This window comes from Vanessa tameamea, chromosome 14 (assembly GCF_037043105.1).
Source record: "Vanessa tameamea isolate UH-Manoa-2023 chromosome 14, ilVanTame1 primary haplotype, whole genome shotgun sequence".
Lineage (NCBI taxonomy): Eukaryota > Metazoa > Arthropoda > Insecta > Lepidoptera > Nymphalidae > Vanessa > Vanessa tameamea.
This window is the reverse complement of record NC_087322.1, coordinates 3,943,172-3,955,757: the sequence shown is the minus strand read 5'-3', so window position 1 is coordinate 3,955,757 and position 12,586 is coordinate 3,943,172. Positions and strand designations below refer to the sequence as shown.

General features: G+C 30.2%; 1 protein-coding gene across 2 annotated transcripts in view; it reads left to right on the top strand.

Annotated features, from left to right (window-relative positions):
- Positions 1 to 9,939, top strand: part of LOC113398670 (T-lymphocyte activation antigen CD86-like) — a 113,979-nt gene extending 104,040 nt beyond the window's left edge. The window contains exons 3-7 of one of the 2 annotated variants that reach the window (XM_026637530.2): positions 2,037 to 2,247; positions 5,919 to 5,963; positions 6,591 to 6,708; positions 7,948 to 8,135; positions 9,359 to 9,939. In XM_026637530.2, the coding sequence (XP_026493315.1) occupies positions 2,037 to 2,247; positions 5,919 to 5,963; positions 6,591 to 6,708; positions 7,948 to 8,135; positions 9,359 to 9,468 (672 nt within the window). In that variant the 3' untranslated portion in view covers positions 9,469 to 9,939. The remainder of the gene's footprint in view (positions 1 to 2,036; positions 2,248 to 5,918; positions 5,964 to 6,590; positions 6,709 to 7,947; positions 8,136 to 9,358) is intronic. The other variant, XM_064216877.1, reaches the window with a different exon arrangement.
- The last annotated feature ends 2,647 nt before the right edge of the window (positions 9,940 to 12,586 follow it).

The window sequence follows — 12,586 nt, the reverse complement described above, 5'->3', positions numbered from 1 at the left end:
CGATCGTTTTTTGATAAAGCATATTATTTAATGATAAAAAAATGTTCTTATAGTTTCTGAAAAGTTGGTTAATATAATAGTAACAAATTTGGCTTTAACCTGAACGCTCATTGATCCAATACCAAAGATTATCCAGACTGAAACAAATTCGATAATTTGAATATTATGTTCAGCGTTTCAGAAATTTAAGGATACTAAAAGTATCCTTGGGTACAGTTTAGGCAAATAGTATAGATACAAAGATTAAAAAGAGATAAACAATTCTACTTCTTGCCTAATGTCAAAGTTACACGAAATCTAATAGTTTATATTTCGTAATCAACTCCTATTGTCAAACTCGTATCATCTATTGTTAATGTTCATCGTATTATTTCATGAAGGCTATATTATTATTGTATGAAGGCTATACATCGTATACGATATTAAAACTTCAATAAAAATACCTGATCTGTTAAATATAAAAATGCATAAATTAATATTCAATTAAAAGTTACAAAATCCTATCCTTTTTAATCAGATTTATTTATGTAAAAAAATATATATTCAGTAGAGAAATGGTTAATAACTTGGTTGAGATCAATCGTAAATAAATCAAATTTATAAATATAACATTAACCCTTCACCCAAACTTATCTCGACACCTGCAGACTATAAAATATCATTTTTCAACGTCGCTCTCATTGGGTCCTCGATATCCCTCCTCAGAGCCGCTCCACTGACCGTCATATTAATGGTGGAGGGATCTACGACCCATTTCGGGAAATAAATAGAACTCTGACATATCCCGCGATGCATTATAATGTATTGTTCGAGATGAATCGTTTACATCATTTTGTATAGTTTTTATTATATTTGACATAATCGTATAAAAATATTTTATGATTTTTTTTTTTCCTTAACGAAATTTTGTTACTTATTATATGACTTTAATAACACTTAAGAGATATGGACAACAAAATAACGTATCGGCTTAAGTCTGTTTTCTGTGAACGATATGAATAATTGATTTTGGATTAAATATATTAAACAATTTATTTTTATTGTACAAATTATTCAAAGCTAAACTAATTTATTTATTAGAAAATTATAATATCGATGTACATATAAAAACGCAATTTGAAATTGAACTAATGAACCAAAGTAACAATAACATTTTCCTTGATACAACACAATACTGTTAAAAGTATTGAAGATATGACACAAGACTGTTAAAAGTATTTAGTATAAAAATAAAGCATAAATGCATCAGAAAACAAAATTAAATATACTTAAAGCCTTAGCGACGCTGATACTTCTGTGAGATATATTATAAACCGGATTCAATTCATCAAACGAGATGCAGAATTAAAGTGGAAAAAATATTTCTCTTAGTCTTTACTTAATTTTATTATTTTAAAGGCTGTAAAGGGGGCTCGAATGCTTCATCTTGCTTAATTACAACGTAGGCTTACGAAGGCTCACTCGGGCTCACTCTAATTACGTTCAAAAACAAAAACCCTACAAAGGAACGAATTTATTTTCTAATTTCTCTAAGGCATCCGAATTAAAAATATAATTGTTGGTGTGATATTAATCAAAGATCCTCCTTTTAATACCAAGATATTAAGCGGAATTTCTCTCCTGTTTCTGTGTATTTTTAGTATTTATTAAATCAAGTGATTTAAAAAAAAATGCCTTGGTAATAAGTATAATTGTTCGAATAAAAGATATAAATGCTTATTATATATTATTAACTAGATAGTTAATAATATATAATAAGCAAGATTACAACGATTCTGAAAAACCTAAATATGATTTCAGCTTTTACGTCGAAACCTACTTACTATAATATGTTGAAGTCAAATTAGATAAAGCACAAGAAACATTACGTTTTAGATTGAAAAGTTGAGGGCACGTAGGCCGTGCTAGGAGTGGTTTATACTTCTTGTATTGTCCTTCTTTAGGAATAGTAATTTGAACAACAACTGTCTTTCATCTCTTTTAAGTTTTTCGTATTTTATTTTGCCTCAATGTGCTAATCATATACATTGTTCTAGGTATCTTGGATGAGAAAAAGAGATCTCCATATACTGACGTCTCACATCTTCACCTACACGGGAGATGCGAGGTTCAGCGTGCTACATCCCGAACCATCAGACGACTGGGATTTGAAGATAGATTACGTTCAGCCACGTGATGCGGGCGTTTACGAATGTCAGATCAATACTGAACCGAAAATCAACATGGCAGTTGTCCTAAACGTTGAAGGTGATTAAAATGCAAATGTGACTTGTGTAGATTTGCTTAATGTGCGTGTAATTTATTTTAATTAACTTTTCACCTGCAAGGCTATCCATTCTAAGCAACTTTTTATAGAATTTTAATCCTTACTGTATATCATAACACATGTTGTATATTTTATAACATATATATAAGTATTTTGTTTGATAAATTCTAAAGTATATAAGTACATATATATATATATATACTTATGTTTTAAAAATATTTTTACTCTGTGGTAGCTCTTGGTCTATCTGGGTAGGTACTATCCAATCATTAGGTTTTCTGCTGCCTAGTGATACTTAGTATTGTTTTATTCAGGTTTTAGGGTGAATGAACACTGGCTCACTCACCCACATACACTGGTACCATAAAGACACAAGGGACATAATATCTTAACTTCAAGGTTCATGTCGCATTGGCGATGTAAGGAATGGTTAATGATTATTTTTTACAGCGCCAATCTGTAGATACGGTGGTGACACTTACTATCAAGAGGCCTATTTGCCCGTCCTAAAAACAACAATAAAAAAAGAGAATAATTTAGACCTGATCTACTAATCTGTTTCATTGTGGCAAATGTACGAATGGTATGGACAATTATTGTCTTTTGATTTGATGCACTACATTTGAGATTTTTTTCGTCACCCCACAGAGGACTTGCTTATTAAAGTTTATGAAACAAATGCTATAAAATCTTTTCAATATTTCTTCTCTTGGTACGTTAAGCATGTTCCTAGCGTTACGAACAAAATATTGTTTATCATTTTAATGATATCATCAAATTCACAAAGTTTCGCCCTTATGTAATATGACGATGTAATCTCACATTCATCTCGTTATATTAGGAGTGGGTATAACGCTGGTTACAAAGTGGGCGCAATTTATCTTAGCTATATTCGGTGCACCGCTGGGCTCCAGCCAAGCGCGTGTTGCGAATATTTTTTGATAACACATAGCTGGTATTCAGGAAACTTTTATAAAGAATACTTTTCACTTAGACGTAACATAAGGTTTGGGATTTATTTACGCAACGATGTGAATTTTCTTCAAAGTGTTAATACGCAAAAATAACTTATATTTCCGACATTGATAATGCAAGATGGATGGAACGATACTGTTTTTGATATTAATACCTTCAACTAACTTTGTATCGAATAGAACACGTAATATCTAAAGGAAGTCTACGTTTAATTTTAACTTGTGGTCATAATTTATTTCATGTTTGATCGTTTATTTTTATTTAAATACATAGCTAGACAAACTGGCAAATGAGCCATGTGATAGTTGACCCAAAGACATAGGCACTGTAAGAAATGTGTAGTTCCACTGGCTCATCCACTCTTCGAACCTGAACATAAAAATAATAACAATTGCTATTGGGCAGTCGAATATATTATGATGAGTGGGTAGTACTTACCCTGACGAGTAAACACTACGTGAAGAATAATGATATTGTAAACAAATTCGGAATGACAATAAGTTCGGAACAGCTTGGTGAGATAAGTTCCAAGCCTTCTTATCCTACTCCATAATTCTATACTCCAGATATACCATTGCGTATTTTTTTGTTTAAATTTTAAGGTGTACAATACAATACTCTTATATTAAAAACTTTTATTAGTACATTATTTTGATCTATTTCGTAGGGTTCAGACAGCGTTTCTAATGAATAAAAAATAATATACAAAAATTATGATACAAAAAAAAAAGTATTTATTTACGACATCACATTAGAAACCTATAAAATTATCTGTATTTCCCTTCTATATTATGCATAAAAATCTTATTTTTGAATCACTTGTATATATTATAAAAATCTTTTAAAGTTTTATACAATATATTGATACTTACAATTGGTTCACAAGTAGGCCTTTTATAAGACAACCTTTTAAACAATTCTGTAATATTGAGCAGAATTTAAGATTCACGTTCAACCTCTAACATAAGATTAAAACTTAATAGCTATCTTAAATAACAACGACCTCTTTATTAAAATTGTATAGCTTAATTAACAAAAGGCGGCTCTTCAAAAATTTAACTAAAGTTCAGTCAAGAATGTTAATATTAAACGTAATGGTGACAATCTTAGTGATCCAAATATTACAGACATTATATATTGTATTTTATATTTACAAAATTGGTCCAAATAAATGCTCACTTACTTTATGAATTTGATGGGATCTTTTATATTTTTATTATTTATCTCTTGATATTATGATTGCAGAAAAACTAGTATAGAATTAAGTTGGACTTATGCCATTAAATTATTGTAGTCATGAAAAAATATTTAAAAGTTTATTAAAACATAAATCCGTTCAATATTTAAAAAAAAGGTGTACCGAAAATAATATAATTAGCTCGATAATTCAATGAATTAAAATGTAAATTATACAATTAGAAACTCGGCATACAAATTTTAACCAACCGAGAGTTCTTGGTGAGTGTTCGCTTCGTTGATCGCTTGTTAATACTTTAAGCTAATATTAAGAGTTATTGAGGTGTTAGAGGAAGAATTACTTCGCTTAAAATGTACCCAATTTGTATTTAACTAAATTCGGTAGTAAATCTGTTAAAGATTAATACGATAGTACTTATACTTGTGTCTAAAAACATAAGCCCAAAATTTTAACACAAATTTGCACGCTATGACCTCTCACCCCAATGTGCCATCACAACAGATACGCGCATAATTTTTAGGGTTGTTTTATTAATTGGTCAGTAGCTGGTACATACGAAAAGCGCTCTAGTTGTTGTTTTTTTTTTTTATCTTTCTCGTTTGTAGTAATACGAGAGTCATTTATCAGTACACGCTTCACTACCAGAAATATATCAAGCGTGCCTCTCAAATTCTGCTCCAGCCAATTACAGCGCTTGTTATGCTGAAAAATGGCGAATGATAGCGAAATGTGCATAAATTTCATACGCAACTATAAACCTTCCGCTATCGTATTTCGACCTCTCATTAGTGCTTCTTATATTACAAACTTTTTTATTAAGTTTTCTATTCGATTTTTATTTATGTTTTCATATATATAACACAGAGGAACTGAGCCAGCGACTAAATTCGCGTGAATTTTGGACAGGTTTTCAATTATTCACTCCAAGCCTTATTCTTTTTCTGCCTTTGACGACTGATTGGCACTCTGTTCACCGCAACAGATTTCAATGTGTGTTATGTATTTATATATATATATAGATGTTAGTTGTTTTCCCAAAACAAAGTAAACTAATCAGACTTAATATTTAAAATACCTCTTATTTAATGAGGAATAGAAAAATAATTTGAACTGACACCTGACTGCAAGATAAAAAACAAGATTGAACTTATACCAAGATTCATTAAAACATTTGTATTTTAATAGGAATAAAAAAAAGTTTGAATTAAATAATTCGTCTAAATATCATAAGTGGACGAGGTGAGATAGACTTAATAGAATATAATTTCATTTTTAAGATTAATCTTTACGTTCCCCATTTTCTAAATTGATGATCATTAATTTATCAATATATTTTATAAAAATCTTTCAAAAATAGATTTTTAATCTGCTTGAAATTAAAATCCCAAGTTAATTTCGAATCCTTTCGCTCGGCTATTAAGGTCATATTCTGTTTTGTATTCCTCATCCCTCCCTAAGCTGTTGTCTTGTGAATTCCAGATGAGTCCTACACCCCCGCGCCTCAGCCACCGGTCCGATCCTCAGGTACTCTCAATTCCTCTATTACGTTTTGTTTATTCATTAGCCCTCAATTAGCTTCAAGCTTTTATTCCTGAGTACCTACTATGCCTTTTTTATCCCGTAGTACGTTTATATATGAATGTTTGATGTATTTCATTTTCAATCTTCTCAACATTAAATCATCCTAATATTTGGATTTAGACAATTGGTGTGAAGCTTATTTTGTTTTTTTAGTTTTTTATTTTAGTGCCTCTTAAATATTGATCTTATCAAGCATTAAGACTCGCATAGAGAAATTAATTATAAACAAGATAAAAAGTTACTTGTACATTAAAATTTATAAATAAATGTATGTATACTACACCATTTGCATGTTTTAAGCATTTTGAATATCTTATTTTAAGAATCAATATAAACACGTTTGTTATAAAAATAGACGATACATTCAACTTGGTTAAATATTCTAATGTACTTTATACTCGTATATTGAGAGATTTCTTACCGATGTCAGACACGTCTTAAAGTTCAAATATGGACAGAATAGTACATTTGAATCTAGAAACTTCACAGTTGACTACTCAACAGAGCTGATAGTTTGGCAAAATTCGCTCCAAATGTACAAGTATTAAGGTTCATATTTGTTTGTTGCAGCTGCGGCAGCAACCATCTGGGGCTCTCAGGATGTGTACGTGAAGAAAGGTAGTACGATATCTTTGACGTGCTCAGTGAATGTTCACTCGTCGCCACCCTCAAGTGCTTCTGTTTTATGGTGAGTTTCTTGTTTAAGCCCTGTTTTCCATTAATGTATTTTCGTTTCAATTATTCACAGTTTCATTTCAAATATTTTAGCTGCTTAAGCCATTATTACAAAAGCAAAGACGAGTTGATTTTTCCTATTTTATATGTCTACTAAATAGCTTCTAGTAATTAAGTTTACTTTTACGTTTACTTAGATTATGTAATGTATGTAGATTATCCTAATTATTATTTTTTTCTAAAATTCAAAAAATATTACTTCATAAAAAATTAAACAATATTGTTTCATAAAAACAAAAGTTTCATAAATCATCTTTTATTTAAACGTCTTCTCAATTAACCTGAAATGGTCCTCGCAATATAGTATCTCATTTTCAAAACTTGTAGTTAAAAAGGAAATATTATAAATTGTATTACTGTTTACCGTAGCTTTCTCCTGTTTTTCTTTTGATTAAATTCGACGAGATTCAAGACAACATAATGGTCTCTCGGGAATGACCCGAGATATATTACTTGAAGCCAATTTGTATTTATAAACCTTTATTAAAGCCTGAGTATGACAAGGTTACATCAAACCATTAAAAAGCACTTACCAAAATAAATCATAACTAGTATTTTGACAGTAATGGTTGTTATTGAAACTTGTAACCTGTAAACTTGTATATAGAAAACCAGTGGTCGCTTACAGCTTGGCTCGCATTTTAGGGATTGATCGTCAGGTGTAAGGGGAAAACAATGATCCTATGTCTTACCTCGGAGTACTAGCTTGCTACATAACAAATTTCATCAAATTAGGTTCAATGGTTTAATCGTCAAAAAACAACAGATAATCAGACATACAAACTTATTTATACGTATATAAGTTTAGTTTTGGATTTATTTTAGTTTAATACCGGCGTATCTTATATTAAATCAATATTTTTTATTTTTTTCATAACATACTATATACACCTCTTTTAAATATGAGGTATCTTTCCTACACTAATATTATAAATGCAAAAGTGACAAAGCTTTTCTCTGTTTTACCTCATCATGCGTAAGCCACTTCACAGTTCATATTTATGTGGACTGAGACCTACATATGTATATAAACATAAGGGCATAAATGAAATACTCGCATAGAATTGCACAAATATTAATGTATAAGAATTTAAATAATAAGATTATTTTTAAGAAATCGATGAATAATTTATAATACTTTAATAATCTTAGTATCTTGTTCATAATTTTAATGCGTAAGTGGTTTTATTAGGTACCATGGCAACGCAGTTGTTGACTTCGACTCTCCACGCGGTGGTATCAGTTTGGAAACAGAGAAGACGGAGGGAGGTACCACTAGCAAACTCCTGGTCACAAAAGCCGCTCTAACAGATTCCGGCAATTACACTTGCGTGCCTAACAATGCGCATCCCGCTTCCGTCTCCGTTCATGTACTTAATGGTATGTCATATAATAATCTTTAATCTATTTTATGATTGGTTACTAAAAGTATAACTTCAGGCACAAATGCCATAACATCATAGTTATCAATGTCGAAGGCGAATTGACGATGTAAGTAATGGTTAATATTTCTACAGCACCGGTATCTATGGGCGATGGCGGTTTACTAACGGATGGCCCAATAGCCATTCTACCTAATAGAAACAAAAAATATATATCTAGTATAACTTCTCAAAATTGTTGATTTCAAAGAACTGCTAATCCATAATTATATTTCTTTCGAGATAAAAATGACACCGTCATTTCATTCCTGTTCAAATAAACTTTTATGTTGAGTTTTTGGCATATAATAATAACGGTATGCAAGAATTCCTAAATTGTTTTCCTCAAATTACACAAGAGTGGACGAAATGGGTCATGCATGGAATAAAATTATTACAGAATATTCCGTACAAAGCACCGTCTGTTGTATGCGAGCAAATAAAAAGACGACACGTTGTATCTTGCATTTCTAGTATTCCCAAAAACGAGTTTACTTCTTTTATTTATGAACATTCTTGAACTCAGAACATAAGCTTGTGTAATTTTACATTTTTATTTACAGAAATATTCGGACATTTTTTTTTTTATTTTGTAACATTTTGTCAAATTAATATTTTACGATAGAATGGATCTATTCACACACGAGGGCGCGCTCCTCCGTTAATTTATTAGCGTTTATTAGTATTTAATAAAGTTCCCACTTATAATATGTCTCAGTGTGCGTGAGATGATTAATATAAAAACTAAAGACAGCAAACATATAGCAAATTGGATTACCTTTGCTTTTAAGTTTATTATGGAGATCGAATATATGGGAGTGAATAGATCTACGTATAACATAATCTATGTTATTTAGTATAGAGCTAGAGAGCTTGTATGATTGGTCAAGTTTGAAATATCAATCAGATTTTTCTTAGAAAGTTCATTTATGTAGAACGAGGAAAGAAGGTAGAAAAAATGCTTCCATATATGCCAAGAAATTTGGCAAACTATATGAAATAGCCAAATGTAACGTGGAAACAGGTAAAACCTAGTTACTGAAAGACGACAGAATGTCTAGTAAGACAAATAATTAATTATAAAAACTTAATAATTTTTAGATAATAATTTTGGTAAATTATTATCGAAAACAAAAGCAACAAGAAAACCTCAGCGCGAACTTACAGCAAACTTTTTTTCAGGGGAACATCCGGCCGCCATGCAAACAAGTAATCGCGCGTCATCGTATCTCACTTCTCAGTTGAGCTGCGCGGCTTTTACATACCTCCTCTCATCTATGGCCTGCAGATGATCACCTTAAGATGTTGTGAACGGCTGGGACTTTTGTTAAGCTACCAACTCGTCGAATGTTACATTAATAAATTAAATATAAGTCATTTTGTAATAATCATTTCGTTGAAATTTTTGTAATATTTTGTGATTAGTGTTGAGTAATTTGGTGGATTTAGGGGTCATTATTGTTGCAACGTTAAAACATATAAATTTATAGTTAAGAGAATAACAATATTTCCGACGTAATTAAAAATGTTTCATCTTTAAACTAAATTAAATATTAAATAAATGCTTCTTTACACAAGCAAAACAAAAGCTCCAGTCTTTAGATGAATGAAAGTAATTGTTTAGAGTTAAGTATAGAGTTAACGATCAAATACCGTTGGTATAGTTCTTAATGAATTGCGATACATGGACAAGGGAGTATTTTATTTATATTATTATAAATATGCGATGAAGTGATTATTGTAATCGAATTTCGCATCGTAAAAAAAATATTAAGATCTTTTTTTTTATGTTAGATTTATTTTATTCTTACGTCACATTGTAATATGAAAATATTATGTACGTTATTTTACAGAATAGTCACGTTTTTGATTCAATTAATTTTTTTTTTTTTTACATAGAACAGAAAACACACGAATCTGTTAATATGGAAATTTATTGTTTGCTAAAATTTCAATTGGGTGCACAATTTAATTGTTATACATTATGAAATGTCGCAACGTATTTTATTTTATTATATAAATAAGTTTTATATTGTATAATTTAATGTAAATTGTCCGTTTTGTAAATAAGCCAATTAAGACGATACGTAACGTAGTATAAAGTTTATATCACGGCATTGTACATACTTTGAATTGTTGTAAATAACTATGATAATAAATTTATTAATTTTGTAGAAGTTCCATCGTATGAATGGTGGTAAACGGATTGTTTTGTTCCTAGAACGAATATTAGTCAATAAGATAGACCTCTTTTCAAATATAGTTTTTTTAAGTTTTTTACTTTGAAATTTCATTTTTATTTGTATATGTTGTATTATTCTGTATTCGAGTCTCAAATTTACCATTGGTCGTTGGACCATGCAACCCGATATCAGTCTCTTGTGACTAAAATTGCAACGACTATAAATCTACATTGACATCACAATATAATGCAATAAATATGCAATTAATTGTGCAGTATTTTTACTGATCGATTAATTATAATACTGACTTTTAAAAAAAACTAATTTAAAATAAGACATCGTAACTAATATCTTATGAGCCTAACGATAGTTTGGCATAATGATACAAAATATAAAAGTCATTTGAACACGGCACCCCTAACGCTAATGTTGACCTCGAGAATGTGACTTGACCGACGCGCTTGCTTACATGACACGCAGCCACAACTCCACTTCCAATCCTAACGCCGACGTCACCAGAACGCACGATGTTAAGCTCCGCCCTTTTTTGGATTCCTTCTTTTTTCTAACACCGTACATTTGTAACAAATAAACGGAAAAAATGTAACGGAAAGATATAACAATAACACGTTATTATTATTGTAATGATGTGAGATGTGCCTCAATGTGTTCTAATAAAATAAAAAACCTTTTTTTTACTACAAACATTCTAAGCGATAATATCTAGAAAACAATAAAATAGCCGTCACGAAAATTTATTTTATTTGAAAAACGAAGTTAAATGAAAAAAAATTAAAAAAAAACGAGCGCGAAATGTACACGGATTCCTTAGTGCATTAAGAGCTAAAAACAACAGTTTTGATAAAATAACTGTATGTATCTCACGTACGAGTACAAATAACAACTTCACACGCTTTAAATTTGTTTCACTTGTATATATTAGGTAACTCGGTAGGGCTTTACGCAAGCCCATCTGGGTAGGTACCATCCACTCATCAGATATTCTACCGCTAAGCAGCAGTACTTAGTATCGTTGTGTTCCGATTTTAAGGGTGAGTAAGCTATTGCAGCTACAGGCACGAGGGTCATAACACCTTAGTTCCCAATAGTAGTCGCGCATTGGCGATGTAAGGAATAGTTAACATTTCTGACAGCGCAATCGTCTATGGGCGGTGGTGACCACTTAACATCAGGTGGCCGATTTGCCGGTCCGATGATAGCATCGAACCGATTTAATGACCAAGAAGATGTATTTTTAAAGGCTCAGTCTCTCGTGTTTTGGTCCTTTTTTTTGTTTTAAAAATACGTTACAAACATAAAAGTGTTATTATTTTACAATAGGCGTTACCACACCACCATTAGGACATTTGATTAGGCCGATTTTGAATTGCGGAAATTACAATTTATATCCGAAATAAGATTTTGTTTCCATAAACAAAACGTTTATTTTATTACGTTTTTAATTTATAAAAATAAAATGTATTTCTAGCAATTTTTTATATGATATTACGTATTTCATAAGTTATGCATAAAACACTTTTGATTATTCATTTGCACAGAAACCAATGTAAGCTTACCGCCAACAATACAGAGAAGAACCAGCAAAGATCATAGTAGTTAATTGTTTTAGGAAATTAAAATATTATTCAAAGTAAAATTACTTAAATTAAATAAGTTTCATTTTAATTGAAAAGGGGTCTAAACACGTATACATGTACTTTTTAGGTAATAAAGACAAATAAAATGATATTATTAAAAATCTATTGACTGTTTTCTATTAAAACATAAATAAAAATCTTAATCTCTTCTGTTATTAAGCTCGTATTAATTAAATTTGTACCGCACAATAATTTTATTTAAATAATAAATACTTTATTACGTATTTATTAATGGTTTTGCAGTTAGAGAATGTTTTTATGTAAAAGTATTATAAATAATTTGAAATCTATGGTCCATATTATTTACAGAACACTAAAAGATCCCTGTAACATATATGTAATAAGAAAAACACAGAACGAACTTAGGAATACGATACGCCATTAAACGAATGAATACGAACCCGCAATGAGTTGTCAATGAAAATCAAGGATTTAGACATCTGTCACAATTTAAGTGTTGACGTTTAATATTATTTAGTATACAAATTAACTTTCTAAATATTTATTGTTTAATTTAATATTAAATATATTTTTCATCTTTACGCGTATAATGTATTTCTGAATAAATT